At 40.8% G+C, this 21534-nt stretch overlaps 1 protein-coding gene and 1 long non-coding RNA gene across 4 annotated transcripts in view; both read right to left on the minus strand.

The window, feature by feature from the left end:
* The window catches only part of LOC311022201 (nectin-4), a 19457-nt gene extending 6755 nt beyond the window's left edge, over positions 1–12702 (minus strand). The window contains exons 1-3 of one of the 3 annotated variants that reach the window (XM_084023299.1): positions 12520–12702; positions 1032–1361; positions 613–915 (exon numbers count right to left, since the gene is read on the minus strand). In XM_084023299.1, coding sequence (XP_083879425.1) covers positions 613–915; positions 1032–1361; positions 12520–12631 — 745 coding nt within the window. In that variant the 5' untranslated portion in view covers positions 12632–12702. Of the gene's footprint in view, positions 1–612; positions 916–1006; positions 1362–12519 lie in introns of those variants that run through there. The other 2 variants (XM_084023298.1, XM_084023300.1) reach the window with 2 other exon arrangements.
* LOC311022208 overlaps positions 1–21534 on the minus strand; it is a 41929-nt gene that overhangs the window by 6755 nt on the left and 13640 nt on the right. The gene's annotated exons all lie outside the window — the stretch shown is intronic.

A 21534-nucleotide genomic window follows, 5' to 3' on the forward strand; every position in this document is an offset into this window, starting at 1 on the left:
GTAGGCTGATGTGCTTTGCTATAAGCATTAAGCTGTGTTATTGCTAAAATACTGGATTTTGCAATAACATTAGCAGCATCCAGCAGCAAAAATGAACTGCAGTCGCAGCAAGCTAAATCCCCGCTGTGGACCACATGCTCGACTCTGCCACGCCGCCACTAACGCACAGAGCACTGTCACTTGTTTATTAACATTAAATGTGTACAAAATACTACCGGTTCCGTTTAGGCCTTCCATTCCAAAATTGTACTTCAGCGGAACTGATAAGAATCTTTTCAAATAGGAAGTAAATATGTCACATGTTGTGCACATTTCACAGATAGATAGCGAGCAGTTCAACAGCACAAATACTTTTATACACCTTACCGTTCTTTTTAGTGTGGGGAATCCTGTTAAAGTAATCCCCAGCATAGCTTTAAGCATGTTTAACCACAGCAGGGGCCCAAACAGCCAAAATAACTGAAAGAGACCGTTTGCACATGGGTTTTCAAAGCCATCGCTTTCAAATAATTCATGAAATCAATGAGAAATTCTTGAAATCGACATTGATAAAATTTACAAGAATGATTAACAACAAAAGTAACTGGTGTAAGGAAGTATCTGTATACCCACAATACACGTGTATGGTGAAGGGCAGGCTTTCTTCTTCCGACATGGATGCACCGTTGACGACACACTGCCCTCGATGTTCGTTGATTTCTCTGGTAGGAACTCCAAACAGCGAGCCGACTGTGGTAGTGGTACCGTTGGGATGCTGGGTGGAGTTGGTTGTTGCCCTCACTTTCTCGGCCAAAGTATCAGTGACCCACTTGACCTCTGCGGGAGGCTTGGAAGCAGCAGCGATGCAAGAAATGAGGCAAACCTCTTCATCACCCAACATCGGATAGTTATCCTTTACGCTTATGAACGGAGGCACTATGGGAGATACAGTACATAAGAAAAGTCAACATGCGATCATTAAGGTAAGAACTATTTCGCTCTCACTCACTCACACACACACACTCACTCCTTTTTAGCATAATACATTATACCAAGCAAGTTGAGAGGTATCTCCGTCTTGATGTTTCCGCTGGGGAACAGAGTGAAGATGCATGTGTAGGTGCCGTGATCCCTCAATGAAACATTGGATAACTGCAGAGATCCATTTTTGTCATCAAAGTTCCCGATAAATTTGAATCTCTCGTCACGTTCATCGACAAACTGTGGTCCACTGTTGGGCAAGATTGTATAGAAATTGTCAGGCTGACGTTTTTTCCGCCATGCTATCTGGGTGACTTTCTCCTTGCCGTTGATCAGTTTGCACGGCAAGATAGCGGTCTCTCCTTGCATCACCGTAACATTACCCCCAATCACCTGGAGACCTGTAAGGCACATAAAGTCTCATCAGACAATCAGGTGAAATCAGAAGTCAGAGGTCACAAACATTTACAAAACACACATGATTGGAAGCATTCGGAGTATCTGACATACCTGTAACACAGTAGCCTACAACCACAACACCGGTTTGGGAGTTTAGCGTAGGAAGGAATTTGAGGCGGTGTGGAAACTTCAGTTAAAAGGTTGAGTAGATGATTCTATTCCGAAACACTTTCTGCTATATTACTTGAAATCCTTGGAACATACTGATAGCAATGAATAAATTGAAAGCACTGACATAAATTTTTCTTTTAAAATGTCATCTTTGGCTGTGGCAGGACTGTAAAACCAGCCAATTAACAAAGTCAGGCTTACATCCTGATTGCACGCACACTGCCGATCTCCAGCACGCTTTGGGGCGCTCGGCAGGCTGAGGCAGTAGCTACAGCTAGCGTACAAATTACACCACCAAACTAAAAGAATAAGAGTCACAGAATGTCTGAGAAATTTCCAACAGAAATCGCCAAAGAAAGACAGTAGTCTTTGAGACGGCAATGACTAAAAAGAGGTCGGATACAGTCAGGAGTAAAACCAGAGTAAACATCGGTGTGGCTTTTCAACGATAGCGACAAGTGAGGGGAGAGAAGGTTGTGATGCCATGGTGGCCGATTTCTTCTGGACAGGTAATTCATTATCTGCTTTGTTTTGGGTGAAAGGGGTTCATTTTCTTTAACTGTGTATCCAACATTACTTGTAGATAGCTTATGTATGTACAGTAATAGCCAACGCCAAGTTAGCTACACTACAGGACACCATGTAAGTAAACTAATGTTATTCTAGCTTGTATGTACTCAAGCTAAACATAACTGTGTGGTATTTTACTAATCTATCTTAGCTTTGAAACAGACGTAGTGTTTGTCGTGTTGTGTTTTTTTCCCTGTCTGTTTTCCCCCTCCTTCCTCTCCCTCACCGGCTCCTCCTCGGGGTGTGTCCGGTGGGCGTGCTGGCGGTCGAGGGGGAGTGGCGCGCGCACCTGTTCTCCATTCAGCTCATCAACTCACCTGTTCAGACTTCACCTCGCCTCTACATAGCATGACCCACTAACACCCCCCCCCCCCCCCCCAAATAAAATAAAAAATAACCTTACCTATAGCACTCTGATCTTAGCCCTGTTGCTCTTGAAGTACGACTTTACTCAGATGAGGACCTAACACTTGTTCTATTTTAGCTCTTACTTTATCGGCAATGATACGTTGTGGTTTCTTTGTTTCCTTCTTTTGACAAATGTACTTATTGTAAGTCGCTTTGGACAAAAGCGTCTGCTAAATGACCTAAATGTAAATGTAAAGGTAAATGTAGTTATGCAGTGTCTTACTCTGACCAGCAGATGGCGCGTTCGCTACACTGTGTTAAGGGAAAAGGGATGTCTTGCATGAATACGTTCAGAGAACGAGAACACACTTGAATGAGAAGTTACTGCGTCTGTGTGTGGCGAACTGTGATGATAAATACTTTATATATTTTTTTGTTCTTTGCAGGTAATAAGGGATAGTCAGGATTGTGTAATTCATGGGTGGATATGTTATGTGGTAGTTTACAATCCCGTTTGGACTTTATGTGGGATTGTTTATGAACGTTACTTGTTCAGCCAAAGTAACGTACTGAAAACGGCTAGCTAGCCAGCAGTTAGTACCGGTTGCTTAGTTACCTTGAGCAAGTGGGAGGCTGGAGAGTAAAACTATGAGCCGGTCTAAAGAGCCCGGACTGCTCGTGTTATAGTTCATAGATGAATAAATAAATAAGTTAAAAAAGATACATAATTGATTTGGTTAATGTGACCATGGTTGGTAGACATGATTGGTTGACTGTATTAGGAAAACAATTTGATATTGAATGTACATGCTGAAACTGGTCTGGAATAGCAATGCAACAGACATGATTATTGTTTTGATGTTGGTGCAGATGTTCATACTTTATCTGTGTCACAGTATTGAATACGTTCAGAGAACGAGAACACACACTTGAGTGAGAAGTTAAGGCTGAATTATGCTTCCGCATCGACACAACGCAAGGGGGCTTGTGGACCCCTTACGTCCTTGCGGACCCCCTTACGTCCAACGCAAGGGCCTGACGTGTACCTCCCAAAAATCCTAGACGCGCGTTGAGGCGACGCAACACCAACGTAGCGGCATTGGGCGCGTTTTGGATCACATGCATTTGCGCCGATGAATGCACGAGACTTGAGAGGATCCGCCGGAACTCGTCATAAACACGCCAAGTTCTCACCACGTCAAGTCGAACACAGGCGGAGGTGGCGCAAGATGGCGACCGTGGCAGACGCATGTTTCAGTGGCTGAGCATTTTTTCGGACCTCTATCCCTTGCCTTTATCCTGCATCTCTTAGAATGACGCTCTAAACACCTACGGACAGCGTGTAAACAATCTCCCAGCTTTTCTAATACTCGTCTTTCAGCTAATAGGAAGTTTATTCCCCTTCTTGCCGACCGGAACACACAAACTCTGCTAAGCTAAAAAGAAAAGAAGCTACATTGCTACTGTGTGTGGAGCTAACGTTACCTCCGTCAACATGACGCAAAACGAACAAGGAAAGAAACGCAAAGACAAAGAACCTCCAGTCCACAACGAAGGTATGGTTTTCGGAGTACCATTAAATATTCACAAGACACCAGCAAGCTCTTCGGCTATTACTGCCGCTACCTCAGTCAACATGGACCACGACTATGACATTTCTGAAACTCACGCTTGCAACCAAGACACTGACCTCATTCCTTTGCCTGTATCTGCCCCTGACACACCAGTTAAGCCAAAAGAAAAAAAACAAAAGGCTGAGATGTTTCTAGCAGACTTGCAGGGGAACATTGTCGCCGCAATTAATGTATGTGCAGATAACTTGGAAGGCATGATCACCAGGAACGCAGTGAGCATTGAGGCCCTGAAAAAGTCAGTTGATTTCGCCTTTGCAGAAGTTGAGTCACTAAAGACTGATATGAAAAAAGTCAAAACTGCCAATGAAAGCCATGAACAGCAAATAGCAGACCTGCAACTCAAGGTCAACGAGGCTGAAAGATATGGTCGGAGATGGAACCTCAGACTCCATGGTATCCCTGAAGGCAATCCAGAAGATATCAAGACCAAGGTTATCAACATCTGCTGTGCTGTGATACCTGGCTCTCAGCAAAAAATTGCAGATGATATTGACATTGTCCACCGCCTAGGGAAACACCAAGGGATGCCAAACAGACCCAGGACCACCATCATCCGCTTCACAAATAGATCTACAAGAGACCTTCTGTGGAGAACAGCAAAAAAAAGTGAATACCTCAAAAACAATAAGCTGAGGTTCGCTGAAGATTTAACTGCTGATGACAAAGCATTGCGAAACAAGTTGTGGCCCATAATTGAAGCTGCAAAGAAAGAAGGAAAGAAGGCTCATTTTGCAGGTACCCGTGTCATCATTGATGGAAAAGAGGTACGTCCAACTTGATCGAGCCCAGTTGACCACTTCACCCACTGGTGCGGCTCCCCACACTTAAAAAAATTAAAAAATTAAAAAAAACAGTACGAAACAAGCATACATCATCCCCTACTTTTACATCTCACACACAAGACTGTTCACGATGTTCTCCAAGTTGTTTATTATTTTTTGTGTGGTCATCACCCTATTGGATTATTGCTTATACTTGTTCGTGTGCTCCCCCAAGAAATCTGCTAGGGGATGCTGAAGATCTATCTCTAAATCCAAGACGATATGACATAGACAATGGCTCTAGACAATTATTACAATGATGGGGGACAAGGAAAGAAATTAGGAATGTAAAACGTACTTTTTGTAATTGAAAGGTTTTTTTCTTTTCAGTTTCTCCCCCTTAATATTTACCTTTTTCTATCATTTAAAAACTGGAAAAATGAAGCCTCTTACTACTGATATTATCTACCTCATGTGGAGATTGTTTAACACTGGATTATACAGTATTGCTGTTCTATTTTATTAAGGGATAGAGACTGTTCCCTATATTTTCCCAGTACTTAAGACCTTTACCTTTTATAGTACTTGTTCCTAGTACTTTTTGTTACATTGTCTTTTTCTGTTTTTTCTCTTAACGCCAGGGGGCTAAGACAGAATATCAAACGAAAAGCTTTATTTCTATTTGCAAAACAGCAAAAAAATGATTTTTCTTTTTTTCAAGAGACGCATTCGGTTAAGAATGATGCACAATTATGGAAAGCACAGTGGGGTAATGATATTTGGTTATCACATGGTTCAGAAAGAGCAGCAGGCGCTGCTATTTTGAAGAACTCCTTTAACGGGGACATTTTACATTCTGAAGGTGATCCTAGAGGACATTTCTTTATTTTGATTATTAATATCAATGATATTGTAATTTTGCTAGTTAACTTGTATGGGTACAATTCGAAGGGTGAAAACGATATATTACTTGATGTGTTAGAATCTCGCCTCTTACATTGGCTTTCTAAATATCCAAACGGAATGATAGTGATGGGGGGGGACTTTAATATTGCTCTGGATGGTCTTCAAGATAGGTGGCCTCTGCGATCCAATTATTATATGGCCTCCAATTTAATACAATTTATGCATAAATTCAATTTAATTGATATATGGAGAGAAAAAAATCCTGGTGTGAGTTCATATACTTGGAGCAATAAAACATGTTCTAGCTTATCCCGCATAGACTTTTGGTTGATTTCGAACTGTTTTGATAGTAATATTATCAATGTCAATATCCTCACTACTCCTTTAACAGACCACAAAGCAATTTCAATACAAATCTCTCTTAATCCTAATATCCACCATAGAAGTTCATATTGGAAACTGAACAGCTCTATTCTTAAACATGACAGTGTCTAAAACTGTCCAATCATTAATTGAACGCTTTTGGCAAAAATCTTTAATAGAAAATAATTTTTGTAGTAATTGGGAACTTTTCAAATTTGAATTATCAAAATTCTTGAGAGCATATGGAAGTTCGATTGCTAAGGCCAAAAATGCTGAAGAAGAAACTCTAATCTCAGAAATTACATTAATAACACAAAAAATTAATGTAAATTTAACTGAAAGTGATTCTCAACGTTTAATTAGTTTACAAAACAAATTAGATGACGTTTATAAATTGAAAGCTGAAGGGGCCTTTGTGAGAAGTAGAAGAAGATGGCTAGAGGAAGGGGAGCAGAATACTGCTTACTTTTTCAGACTTGAAAAATGTTATGCTAAAAATAACACTATACAAAAATTAAATATTGATGGAGACATTATAGATGACCCCCGTAAAATAGCTAAATATTGCTCAGAATTTTATACCAAATTATACGAATCCAAATACTGTGAAGAATCTACCTGTCAATTTTAAGGGTCTCTTACAGAAACAAAATCTATTGATATTGACTTAAAGGAATCTTGCGACAAACCACTAACACTACAGGAAGTTTTATTCGCCATTGAACACCTCAAACTTAATAAATCTCCAGGCACAGATGGTATTACTTCTGAATTTTATAAAGCATTTTCTAAACAACTTGCACCTTTCCTCTTAGGTCTATTCTCAGAATGTATAAGAAATGAATCGCTTCCTCCTACCTTAACCCAAGGCCTTATATCTCTAATACCAAAACCAAAGAAAGACAAACTTTTTATTGACAATTGGCGCCCAATTTGTTTACTAAACAATGACTATAAATTATTTGCATTGATTTTTGCTAAAAGAATTAAATTTGTTTTAGACTATATAATTGATGAAACCCAATCCGGCTTCATGAGAAATAGACATATTTCTAACAATGTCAGATTAGTGCTTGATTTAATTGATTATTCAGACTTATGCCTTGATGAAAGTTTCATTCTTTTTTTAGATTTCTACAAGGCTTTCGATACAATCGAACATAAATTTATATTTCATGCCCTTAAAAAATTTGGTTTTGGTTCGTACTTTAGCAGTGCCATTAAAACAATGTATACCAATGGAAACTGCTCAATCAAATTGCATGCTGGTACTTCTCCCCGTTTCTTCCTGAAACGCGGGGTCAGGCAGGGATGCCCTATATCTCCTTACCTTTTTCTCCTATGTACGCAGTTACTCACCGACTCTATAAAGCTTAGTCCATTAAAAGGTATCTCTATGGCAGGGAACGAAGTTATCATCAGCCAACTGGCTGATGATACAACCTTATTCTTAAAAGATAGCTCTCAGATACCTTTAGCCATTGATTTGATAAGTACTTTCTCTATTGCTTCCGGACTTTGCTTGAATGTAAAGAAATGTGAATTGCTTGCTCTTAAATCCTGTAATATCCCTTCCATAAGTAATATACCTGTAAAAGACTCTATTACTTACTTAGGTATTGTCATTACTAAGGATAAGGAAGCCAGATGCGATCTAAATTTTAATTTAATTATTGATAAAACCCAGAAAAAATTAAATCAATGGCTGCAGAGAGATTTGTCATTGAGAGGCAGAATTTTGCTGACCAAAGCTGAGGGATTATCCCGTCTTGTTGCTTTATCTCTTGATGTTAATAAAAAGATCTCAAAAAACATTGACAAGATGCTATTTAACTTTGTATGGCGAAACAAAAACCATTACATAAAAAAATCAGTAATAATAAATTCTTATGATAAGGGCGGTCTTAACTTCTTAGATTTTCACACTTTGAATAATACATTTAAAATTAATTGGCTAAAACAATTCCTCAAGAACCCCTCTTCAATTTGGAATTTCATACCAAACTTTATTTTCTCTAAATTAGGAGGCTTAAATTTCCTTTTATTTTGTAATTACAATATTGTAAAAATCCCCTTAAAACTATCCAACTTCCACAAACAGATGCTTTTCTCCTGGTCATTAATCTATAAACATAATTTTTCCCCACATAGATACTACATATGGAATAATAGAGACATTATATATAGAAACAAATCTTTATTTTACCCCCATTGGTTTATGCACAACATACTTTTGGTTTATCAGTTGTTTAACTCAAACGGATCATTATTTTCATATCAAGAATTTATCCTAAAATACAGAATCCCTGTTCCTATTAGTGAATTTAATATTGTCATAAATGCGATCCCTTCTGGAGCAATTATGTTATTTAGAAGTACATTAGTACAAAACCCAACACTTTTACCCTTTGATCCAACCGAACTAGATATAGGCCAAATTTGTTTCTCCTCGACACGCAATAGTAACCGTAATATACGCTCTTTATTTCAGAAAGAAGTCATATCAACTCCATATGTAATAGCTTATTGGAATAACTTTGTTAATAACCTTAATTGGAAAAAAATCTGGAATTTACCTGCTAGATATATAGTTAATAATAAGGTAAAATAAGTATCTTTTAAAATAATTCACAGAATTTACCCATCAAAAGTTTTTTTACAACGATTTAAAAAAGATATAGATTTAAACTGCTATTTCTGTGTAGGACACCCTGAAGATATTTTTCATTTATTTTGGTCTTGCCCTCTCTCAACTAAATTATGGGAAGATATTTGTAACCTGATTTGTTTTTCGATTGAACCTCTTTTTTCCCTGTGCTTTGAACATGTATTGTTTGGCTTCACTGACAATCCATCTTCTAAAGAAAAACAATACTATATCATCAATCTTATTATACAATTAGCCAAATGGCACATTCATAAATGTCGTTACACTAATCAAAAACCACTTTTTCTTATTTTTGAAAATGAAGCCGAACAATACATCAAGTCTATTAAAAAATCCATCAACATGAAAGCTATAAAGACTTTGAATTTATGTACACTTTATAATGTTTTTGTATGAAAGCTTGTCTCTGCATTGTCTGTATTGAAACCCCCTGGCGATGTTCTGTTGGTGTATTGAATTGTATTGCACCTTGATGACTTAATAAAGTTTCTAAAAAAAAAAAAAAAAAACAGCATTTGTGACGTTTTTTTCCCAGAATGCCTTGTTTTGCGAGGCAAATGCATGCGCATGCTTCGAAACAAGCCTATTGGCTGTGATTGGTCCGCTAACTACATCCGCTGGAGACCGCTATCCGGTTTCCACTCATAAACAACGCCATTTAAACTTTTAAAAGGCTACTTTTATTGTTTTCACCTCGTTTTATTGTTTGCACCTTGTCGCTTTTGCACAGAGAAATAAAACACCAAGTTCTGAAAAATTGTGGACGTTTAAAGCCGGAAAGTAAACAAATACGCTATAACGAAGCTTACGATGATATACGTCAAGAGTCTCGGTCGGTCGGTCAGTCTTTACAAAAACCATAGCGCCCTTTACCGGTGTGGCATTGAATTGCATTTTGACACGTAAACCCAACGCAGAACCATCACGGTCTCCAAGCAACTGCGTGGCCGTTGCGTTGCCGTTGCGTTATCACTACGCGGAAGCATAATCAGGGCTTTACTGCGTCTGTGCGTGGCGAACTGTGATGATAAATATAGTATATAGTATAGTATAGTGATAATAAAGTATTGAGTGGTCGACAGTGTCAAATGCAGCACTGAGGTCGAATAGCATTAATGCTGAAGTTTTGCCAGAGTCTGTGTTAAGACGGATGTCATTTACAACTTTAATAAGGGCCGTCTCGGTGCTGGAAGTTGTTGTGGCAGCCAGACAGTGGCGGCGCCAGGGGGAGCTAGGTGGTGCTGTAGCTCCCCCTATAATAGCCATAGCACCCGCCCAGCACCCCCAAGAAATGTCTGTAGTTTTTTTATATTTATATTTTAATGTGGCCCTGCGATAGACTGGCGACCTATCCAGGGTGTACCCTGCCTTCGCCCAATGACAGCTGGGATCGGCTCCAGCCCCCCCGCGACCCTGAATACAGGATAAGCGGTAGATAATGGATGGATGGATGGATATTTTAATGTCATGCATGGACGTAATTTATGGGGGGGACACAGGGGAAATGTCCCCTGCACTTTTTCAAAAGGCCGTTTTGGTCCGTTGCACTTTTTACCGTCCAAAAACAATGTCGCTATAGTAAACAGACCAAGCGGAAAACGTCCGCTCAAGCTGAAGCCTGTTTCCCTTAGTTTAGACCGCCCACAAGCTCCTCGATTGGCTCTGCCGTTTCTTGTGTGATTGATTGGTGTCACTCCATCTTGCACACCGACGGTCTGCTAGTCTGCGGTCAGGAGTCCTACAGGAGTCCGCTAATGGAAGTTAGTTCACGTCCGCTAGAAGGATGTTACAGTTTTTCTCAATTGTTTACACACAAATACTGGTACTTGAGACACAATGACCACAACATGTAACTCATGCACCAACCCCCTGAACTAGCTCTGCTAAACTGCAAGCACAATTCCTGCTTTACACTGAAATTGCAGTTCTAAATCACACTTTTTTCAAAACACTACACACAATTCTCTGCATTTGGCACAATTTTCATGAAGAAAATCTCACACACTGAAACACTGAAACTGGAACACACTGCCATTCAAAAATCTAAAGTTAATTTCCCTACTATGCACACTGACTCATCACATGGGCAAACACCTGCAACACAGTTTTACAATTTGCAATCAGAGCATTAGCATAAAAGTGCAACAGGTGAGCTCTTCTGTTTTGGAGCAATGGATGCCAACATTGGCAACAGAGGCAGAGCCAGAGGAGTGAGAGACGAGGAGGAGGCTAGGCGATATTTCCCCCGCTGCTTGGCAATCGCTTGCATTGCCTGTGATGTGGATGAGGTGCTGTGGCCAGACCGAAACAGAAGAGAGGATGCGGGATAGTTGTTGTTGTTGTTGGGTTTTTTTTGTAACTGTATACAGTAAATTCTTCTGGTTTTGTATGTAGACCACTGTATATGCAACTTTGTGTTGGTTGGGATGAAAACTGTATACATTACAGTATTCTTGTGGGAAAAATAAAATATATAAAAACAATATTCTAAAATATTTTACAACACATTTATGTATGTACTGTCTGTAGTGAGTGTAACAAAACAAGGACTAAGTCATTATGGTAAATGGAGAAGAAGTGTTCATCGTGTTTTACATTGAGCACATCAGTGTTCAACCGGTTCTTATAAATGTCTATTCATATCATGGTTTGTGTGTGTCATTTGACAACAAAATACCATTTTGAGAAGAAATAACATTGTTTTGAATGTAAAGTTTCATTTTGCAGGAGAATTGAGGGGTTTTGCCCATTGTGTGTGTGTTTTTTTGATTTGTGTGTAGAGTTCTGAGAGTATGAGGCATGCGTTCAGAAAATGTGTGTAAACCCAATAAAGCAGCACATCCACTTCAAGATCCTCCTCATCATCTACAAAGCTCTCAATAATCTGATCAATAAAATGTATTATTATTATTGTTGTTATTATTACTATTGGATTAGAATTGGATGATAATGTTTTGCTACATGATTTACAACCAGTCAAACCAAAAAAGGGAACAGTAAACTTAAAATTAGCAATAGAAAACTAGAAGAACTACTAGAAAAGTTAGTTGTTTATGACATTGGAGAAGAATGTTTCTCTCGTACCTTTTAAGACTAAATTGTAGGCCCGGAGGCTCTCTTTATAGATGTCAGGGTGAATATGAAGTTTAGTAGGTATTTTTCATAATGATGTTTCTAGCATTTTGTCGGAGTCTCCCTCCGACCGGTGACTACAATGGTCGATTGAAAAGAGAAAAAAACATTCTCTTTCCCTTCTTCCACAACACGGGTGTTATTATAGGCGAACTAAGCTGTCTTGAAAACGGTAAAAACCAGAAGACGTGAAAATGAATCATGACTGTATTGTTCTCTGATATTTAGTGACATTTACTTAGGTGGGCAGAAGGAGAGCGGGTTGACTGTCAACCGCAAAGTTTCCGGTTCGATTCCCGGCTCCTCCTGGCTGAGTGCCTGGTGTCCCTGAGCAAGACACCTCACCCTACTTGCCCCTGACGAGCTGGCTGTCGCCCAGCGTGGTTGACTCCGCCGTCGGTGTGTGAATATCAGCCATTACTGTACGGCGCTTTGGATAAAAAGCGCTATATAAATATGGCCATTTTACATTTTAGCCTTGTTCCGCCAATGACGTGTATCATCGTTGATACGATTAAATGAATAGACAAAGGCCGCCATTGTACGCTGAAAATAGTTGTTATTTAAAAAAAAAAAAAAGCAAGACGACGAAGAAGAAAGCTTTTACCTTTTACAGCTGTGCTCCAGATCAACGGAGCCACCAGTAAAAATACAATCCTGGATTTCCACGCTGTCCATAGTTTAGGGCGAGTGTTAGACAGAACATCTTTATTCTCCATCCATCCATTTGCTGCCGTTAAAGCAGTCCGCTATATTCCTTCCTAGGAAGTTAAGCGAAGGTACCGCCCTCCTCCGAAGGCTGCGTTCGAAATCATTCCCTATACTCCCTACATAGGGAGTTCTACGTAGAACAATAGTGGACTCAAAGGCAACGTGAAAAAACACTTTACGACCCTACTCGGGTGGTTTCTTTCGGGGCCGTTGACGACGTCGTTCCTGACGCATAAATAATCACACTGGCCGTTTTGTGTTGTCTTGTTCTGCTGTGTGCACAATACATTATATGACATATTAAACATATTGAAATCTGGAGACTTCCTTTTACCCCCTTGATTGTGTTCATGGGCAAATACCTTTATTTTGAGGCCACTTGCCCCTGATTATTTCTGATACTGTTTAAGAGACTCAGAAATTCACTGTAATGACGTTTTGAGGTTATAGAGTAGTTGTCTCATCTCCAGGTGCTGAATAATTGCTATACTACAGTGTTAATTTCGTTAACGAAAACTATGACGAAATATGTTCGTCAAAAGCATTTTTTCTATGACTAAGACAAGACGATGACGAGCTAAAAATAGATCCTTGATGATAAAAACTATGACGAGATGTCTGCTTCGTTTTCGTTAACGAGACGGGACGGGACTAAAATGTTAATGGTGTGTTTGAGCGATTTGTTTCTGACAACAAAACGAATGCGTTAAGTTGTAAAGATGTGACTAGATGTCTCCTCGTCTCCGTGGCGCATTTCTCCGTTGTGTTTATGTATATCGATCATTATTTTCATCCGCCATGTTGCTAGTGACGTAGGCATAGGCTGTGTTCGAAATGCCATACTAACGTACTGCCTACTACATACTCAACGTGTATGTACTGCATACTGCCTACTAAATGAACGTTTGAGTATGCTGTTACCTCAGACTGTTCACACCGAAGTATACACATCTCATACTACATTTTTTTTTTTTTTTTTAACTTTATTGACATCACGTCCTCATCTACTCTCACGTAACCGAATCGATTACGTTAGCGGTTCTAGCTCCCGTTTAATATTAATTACTTATCAAAATATAAAGTAGGCCTATGATTATTATTACAGTTAATTAAATATTTCTAAATATTTTTAAGTCAAATTACAACTGTCAAATGTTTTCTACAGTTTATTATATATGCGCGCTCTCACGCTTTCCCTCTTTCTTCTACCTGAGTAGCTTCTTCACTCGCCATCGATCGCGACTATTAAGCAGCTTTTATCGATCATTAATCGTCCGTTCATAGATCGTATTATACCTCTGACCACGGAACACCAGCACCTTCACCGCGGAGACGACGCAGGCAATCTGCCCGTCGGAGGAGCTACATTATTCACATGCACATGGAATTTGGATTTCCCTCTGAAGTAAGTAATATGACTTATCTGGTTTAAATACGTTCCTTTATTGTTTGATTATCAATAGATGTATAAACAAATGTCTACATGTAGGCTAATATAAGTGGTTTTAATAATATCATGTATGATTTTGGTGTGATAAAAATAAACAAGTACAAGCAAGTGGGATATTAGTGAATAATTTATTAGACAAATAATCCATGTTATATATACAGGTTGCAATACGTGTATGATAAGAAGAAATAAGTAGTTTATCAACAAATGAATAGGAAAGCATTCAGAATAAATGTAATATGATGTTTTCTGTTACAGGTTGGTGCCAGACGGCCGTACTGCAGGTCAATCCTCATGTTCCCCCGATGGGCCTCTACTTCGGGAAGGGGATTTAAGGAAGGACTTCTGTCTTTCAAGGCGTTCCACGGAGAACCTCGTCCACTGCTTACTAACAGAACAGATGGGTTCCATGTCCATAGTTCCACGGTGGTGATGGGGGTGACAGCGACGAAGTTCTAATTCCCTCCTGCTCTGGAGGAGAGACCCTGCTGCAGTGGTTGGCATCATGGCTGAGGAGATGGGGTGTAGTGGGGTAATAGCAGGTCTTTGCTCCATCACCTCATCCATGACAACAAACACTTCCAGTGTGCAGCAGTGACCTCTCCTCCCTCAGTGCTGACACCGTCAGTTCATACAAACAACACTTCTCATAATCATTGTTTAGATAAACTATTCACTACTAGTCATATATTGTAATATGTACTGTAATACTGTTCCACATGGGATCAACTTAATGGACTCTGATGTTTTAACACATTGTAGATATTACCCAGCACTGACTTTGCCTGATTATTAATAAGAAAGACAACTTCATCTGGTTTCTTTTATGCTTCACATCAAGCATGTAGAGTTCAATACTTTAAACTGCTTACAACTCACCTTGTATTTCTGCTTCATGTTCTCCCACTTCTTCTTAGCTCATCCGGCTCCACCTTCCCTCCATCTAATGTTCTCCAATAAACATCCTATATGAAGAACAGTACATAGAAAAGTGTTACAGTTCATTGATGATTTCTTGCTGTTCAACAGAACGTTTCAGGTAGACATCTCAGGAGAGCAGTACATCTCCCATCTATATACACTGGTGTTCAACCTTATATCATTGAGAAGCTAAATATGCACCAGTAGTAGTTAAGCCCTGCATATGAGAATTATAACATTTAACACCACATTTTCTTAAATGAAGCCTCTCAGAGCAGCTTTCCTCCTGCCGGTGAACTTCTCCTCATCGTTCCCTCCACTGAATGAGGCGCCCGGTGTCTGCATCCCTCCCTTTAACGAACTGTGCACCGTGTTATTTACCACCGTTAGTAAATATATAACCACGGTTTAACATAAGCACTATATTCTTAGTTAACGTCGGTAAAAACAGCACATTTGCCGATCCGCTTACGCTCGCTAACCTCTATGGTAAATTACCGTCAGTAGGCTAGCCGGCTGGCAGGACCTTCGATTCGTAACGTTAACGTACAATGCCAACAACAATAAAGTAACGTTCATTATCAATACGATTTAAAAGTCAGCTGGAAACATAAAAATCATGTTACAGTATACTTACATGTGTACGCGGTTTGTGTCGGGCTGTCGCCAGAATCACCACAGTCGTCCGCCATTATTCAAAACTTTTCAGAAGTCAGACGAGCCGCAATGCAAGTTGAGTAGATTTAGCAAGGTCCGCTGTATACTCAGAAATTCTTGCCAATGCAGTATACATCCGGGCATTTCTCGCATACACAAATCCGCATACTATTGTATGTGAACGCACTACGTACTCAAATTTACGTCACAATTGAGTACGAGTAGGACGTTAGTATGGCATTTCGAACACAGTTACGTTTAAGCATCGGACGCTCGTATTGGCTCCCGTAGCGGCTTTTACAGCCAATCGGAAAGCCTGATTTACGCTTGGCCGTGAGTTGTTGTGTTTGCCCAAACGGGAGACACGTCGAGGGGTATTCCACCAAACTCGCTAATTAAAGCGGCGCTTACCTGGTTAAGCCTGGTTAGAACTAACGCCAACTTCCACTTGCGGCTAAACCCGTTCCATTAACGCATTTCAGCCGCGCCTTGTTGAGGCTAATTCAAGCCAGGTTAACGTTGTCGTGTGTTACGCCGTTCACGGGATATGAAGCCGTGAATGTCGAATCATCGAGAAAATGGCAGAAAAGACCAGCGCAAAAAATATTGATGGAACTGTCCGAGGAGTACAAACCCATCATAACCAATAAAGGGAATACTGTAGTGATTAATAAAAATCGCGAGGCTGCTTGGTCAAGAATTGCCGAACGATCAAATACGGAAGTACCGTTAAGAGTAACATGTTCTAATATAACACTGACAACGATTTCTCTAACGTGAGGATAGTGTAAATGACCCTTTAAGATGACTTGAATTTTATTTTATTACATATTGGGTTTAAACGAGGTGTAATCCCGTTTTATTTTTCATTCATTTTTTATGTCAATTTGGGGCTTTTATTTTGAAGGCAGGTTTTTTGTTTTGACGCTCCGTTCTTTTCCGGAAGACTTCCGGGTGTACCGCGCCAAAAATAGCACACAGGCGGGTGAGAGAGATGTCGCTGTTTCATCCACTTTCACCTACTTTCAAAGAGAAAGACGGAGAAATTAAGGAAAGCCATAGCACCTTGCTGGAGTGAACAAGGTTTGATTTATTTGTTATTACGGATTTGCTAATGTTTTGCACGTCAAATGTTATGTGTTCACTTTCTAATGTGTGTGTGTAAAGTGCATTTTGGCCTCCAGTCTAATGTCCATGATGATTATAATATTTTCTTTTAAATGACAATTAATTAATGTGAATGTATGGAAAGGTAATTCAAATGGACTTATTGTGTGTAATTTCTTTGATTGTATTATGCTTGTTTATAGCTATGATTTGTGTAATTGTGCAAAATGTGCACTTTTAAAGAGCTTTTGTGTGTTCTTTTCACCAGCTCTTATGGTGTGTTCATGCTACGGGTTTTAAATAAAATCTTCATGGACCATCAGTTCGAGAGTTGGCCATTGTTTCAGTGAGGGATGCTACAGTAAGAGCTTGACCCACATCGATCCTGCCTCCCTACTGCATTCCTGACTGATGTCCACGACGACGAGTCTCCACGGTGCTCCACTTCTATCCTGCCCAGTGTTGTCAACCTGAAACCAGCTGGACAGTCGACGCTAGGTCATCTACGGTGAAGTGTTCATCCCTACGGGCAGTGGTCGTATGGATTCGGTGCGATGGTCAAAGACGGTAACCATAGACAATTATACAGAGTGAAAACAGTGAGTAACATTTGAACATTATTCAAGTCAAGAAACTGCAAAGGACTACAACAGAAGAGTTCATTTTAGTGAGCCTTTTAATTCATCAGTGACTGTTAATAATCCACATCTACAGTGTGAGGAGAGCAATAAGGCTATCCACAGAAATTAAAGGGCATAATAATCTAAAATACATTTTTCCATTGTACAAAATATTACACTTGAAATGTGTTAAGGACTGCTTTAATATTGTCTGATTTACTTCATGGTTTATTTAAAGCATATTTCTATGGGTTTGTTATGCACGTGTAACAGTGTGAACATTTTTTACATTGGTTGTTTTCATAACTTGAAATTGAATATCACATGTGCTAAAGTGATTTTCTCCCTTCTGTAAACTGAATATGCCTGGGTCAGCTAACTTACCTTCAAATGCAGGAGAGCAGGAGAAACAGGTTGATGGTCTTGACAGTGAAATTCAAGAGCTTAAGGCTGTGCTCCAAAATGTGTCAGAGCCTACGGAGAGACATTGTTTGAAAGAGGCGATTGAAACCCAGAGTCAAAGCCTGAAGGATCTTCAGAGTCACCTACAAGATTCTTTAGAAGAACCTCAAGATCTACGACGTTCTGCCCGTCTACGGATCCCTACAGAAAAAATGCTTGCCTTTCAGAAAGAAGAGGCAAAGAAAAAGGAAAAAAGGTTCAACCACATGTATGACCAGTGGAAGATCCAAGCCCGCAAGGCCAGAGAACAGCTCAAGTCAGACATAACAGAAAGCCAGCTAGGATCTCTCATTGACATACTGGAAAAGGAAGAGGAGGATGTAATGAACATCTACATTGAAATTCGAAATCACACTACACCATCCACCAAGCTAAGACGCAGAGTTGACGCGTGTGAAGCGGTGACCAGAGACATAATCAGAATCGCATATGAAAGGATTACAAGTATTGATGGAGATTTTGATGCTGAACAAGCGAAAGGGCGTCTCCGTGAGCTGCTACACCACGACTACTCTCACTCCATTTATGGATCTTCAGCCTCACAAGTGAGTGGCAAGTCTAACACCCTCTCCAGCCAGCATTCCATTAAGTCATGTATGGCAGCTAAACGTGCAGATGCAGCTGCTGAGCTGGCAGCTAAAGAAGCCGAGTATGACGTGTTGTTAGAAGAAGAGAAACAAAAGGAACGGATACAACATTTAGAAGAACAACAGAGGAGAGATCTTGAAGCACTGAGACGTGAGTTGGGGCGCCTTCAAGCTGAGAGAGATGTTAGGGCAGCTCGAGCCAGATTTGACACCTATGACCAGGAAGCAGCACGAGAAGCTATCATCCCATCCACTGATGGGAGCATCCAAGAAGAACATAGATCTCCACCTGCTGTTCATCAACCCGCCAGTGCTGCACATTCTCCACATATGGATGTGTCTTCTCTCGCTCAGGCCTTCCAAGACAGCATAGCTCTGAACAGACTTCCAATGCCAGAGCCATCTGTATTCCATGGTGATCCAATTCAGTTTGTTGAGTGGAAAGCTTCATTTGTGTCACTCATTGATCGAAGGAGCATTTCATCAGCTGACAAGCTATATTACCTGAAGAAATATGTGGGCGGCCCAGCTCGTAAAACTCTGGATGGTGTCTTCTACAGAAATGATGACGAAGCTTATAAGGATGCTTGGAACAAACTAAACCATCGATATGGCCAGCCATTCGTCATACAGAGAGCCTTTAGGGAAAAGCTTGCAAAGTGGCCAAGAATCCAACCGAAAGACCCTGAAGGACTTAGGAACTTTTCTGATTTCTTGAATGCCTGCCAGGAAGCTATGCCACATGTTAAGGGTCTTCAAATATTGAATGACTGCGAGGAGAACCAGAAGCTCATTCAAAAGTTACCTGACTGGCTAGCTTCCCGCTGGAATCGAAATGTCACAGAAACCCTAAGCAGCAGCCAAGACTTCCCCAATTTTCAAATCTTCACAGCCTTCATGTCAATGGAAGCAGAGGTAGCCTGCAACCCCATAACTTCCTTCTATGCTCTTCATTGTTCAGAACCAACCACTGAGAAACGAAATCTAAGGGACACAAAAGGGAAACTGGTCAGTGTTCTCAGTACTCAAGCAGCAACAGACAATGAGAATAAAAGGCCAGCCAAGGGAAGTACAAGGCCGCCATGTATGTTTTGCCAAGACCCCAAGCATCAGCTCCATATCTGTTCTAAGTTCATGTCCAAGCCTCTGGATGAACGAAGGAAATATGTCAAAGAAAATAAGCTTTGTTATGGATGCACCAAACCTGGTCACAGTGCTAAGGACTGCCATCACCGTCACTCCTGTGACACCTGCAATGGAAAACATCCTACGTGTCTTCATGATGATCATTTTGTGAAACGGGAAAACCGTGTGCCTCTTGTACTGTCAACTGAAGGTAATGAGACAACAACTGCATTGTCACTTAACGTAGCCAGAGAAGGACCATCTGCCAACACCTCCATGATTGTGCCAGTGTGGGTGTCACCAAAGAAAAACCCAAGCAAGGAAAGACTAGTCTATGCCCTTCTTGACACTCAGAGTGACACTGCTTTCATCGACGAGGGAGTGAGTAATGCTCTGCAGGCAGACAAATATCCAGTGAAACTAAAGTTGACTACAATGATCAGAAGAGACACGGTCATGAAGAGTGAAAGAGTCTCTGGGCTCCGTGTGAGAGGTTACAGCTCCACCTTTCACATTGACTTACCTCCAGCCTACACCAAGGACTCCATACCAGTAAACCGCGACCACATTCCTACATGTGAAACCGCCAAGCGATGGAATCATCTCTCCATGATAGCAGACGAGATCCCTCCACTGCAGGATTGTGATATTGGACTTCTCATCGGCTACAACTGTTCACGGGCACTAGCACCAAGACAAGTCATCGCAGGAGGGGATGAGGAACCTTACGCTGTAAGGACTGACTTAGGATGGAGCATAGTTGGATGCTCAATGCCGTGCCTTGAGTCCCCAGGCCTGGCTAGTCTGTGTCACAGAGTGTCTGTCAAGGAGTTTCCTGCCTTAACCCCAGCAGACGCTATCTGCGCTCTGGAATATGACTTCAAGGATGTCAGTAGAGCTAGCAAAACTGTGTCTCAGGAGGATATCCATTTCCTGAACAAGCTGAAGGAGGGCATAAAGAACAACGTTTACGGCCATTATGAAATGCCCTTACCCTTTAAGGAGAGACCCTTGCTGCCTGACAACAAACAGCTTGCCATTGTTAGGCTCAACCACCTCAAAAGGAAATTGTCAAAGGATGAGAGGTACAAGGAACATTACATCAAGTTCATGGATGAGGTCATTGAAAAGGGAGATGCAGAAGAGGTGAAAGATGATGCAAAGGAAGGAGAAAAATGGTACATTCCTCATCATGGTTTTTATCATTCCAAGAAGCCAGATAAACTGCGTGTGGTGTTTGATTGCTCTGCCAAATACAAAGGTACCAGTTTAAATGATCACCTTCTTCCAGGGCCTGACTTGATAAATAATCTGACGGGTGTCCTCATGCGATTTCGGCAGCACCCTATTGCAGTGATGTGCGACATTGAGAAGATGTTCCATCAGTTCCACGTGAACGAGGCTAATCGAAACTATCTGCGCTTCCTTTGGTGGAAGAAAGGCGACTTCAGTGCACCACCTCAAGAGTTCCGGATGAAGGTGCACTTATTTGGTGCTGCATCATCTCCCGGATGTGCTAACTATGGCCTGAAACACCTTGCTAAGGAGAACAGCCAGCAGTACCCTCTAGGCTCACAGTTCATCATGAAAGATTTCTATGTAGATGATGGTGTTGCAAGCATAGAAAGCAAGGAAAAAGCCATTCAGCTTGCACGAGAGGCCAGAGAACTATGTGCCATGGGTGGTCTAAGATTGCACAAGTTCATATCCAATGACCGAGCTGTTCTGGAAAGCATACCACCCTCTGAACGTGCATCTGATATCAAGAATCTTGACCTCGCATTTGATGACCTGCCAGTGGAAAGGGCACTGGGGATTCAATGGCACATGGAGCACGATTGTTTCGGGTTTGGTACCAACCTCAAAGACCAACCAGCAACTCGCCGTGGCATACTGTCCACAGTGGCCTCCTTGTATGATCCCCAGGGCTTTGTGGCCCCATATCTGCTGAAAGGGAAAGGAGTTTTACAGGAGATGTGCAG

Source organism: Eutrigla gurnardus, assembly GCF_963514095.1.
Source record: "Eutrigla gurnardus genome assembly, chromosome: 12".
NCBI lineage: Eukaryota > Metazoa > Chordata > Actinopteri > Perciformes > Triglidae > Eutrigla > Eutrigla gurnardus.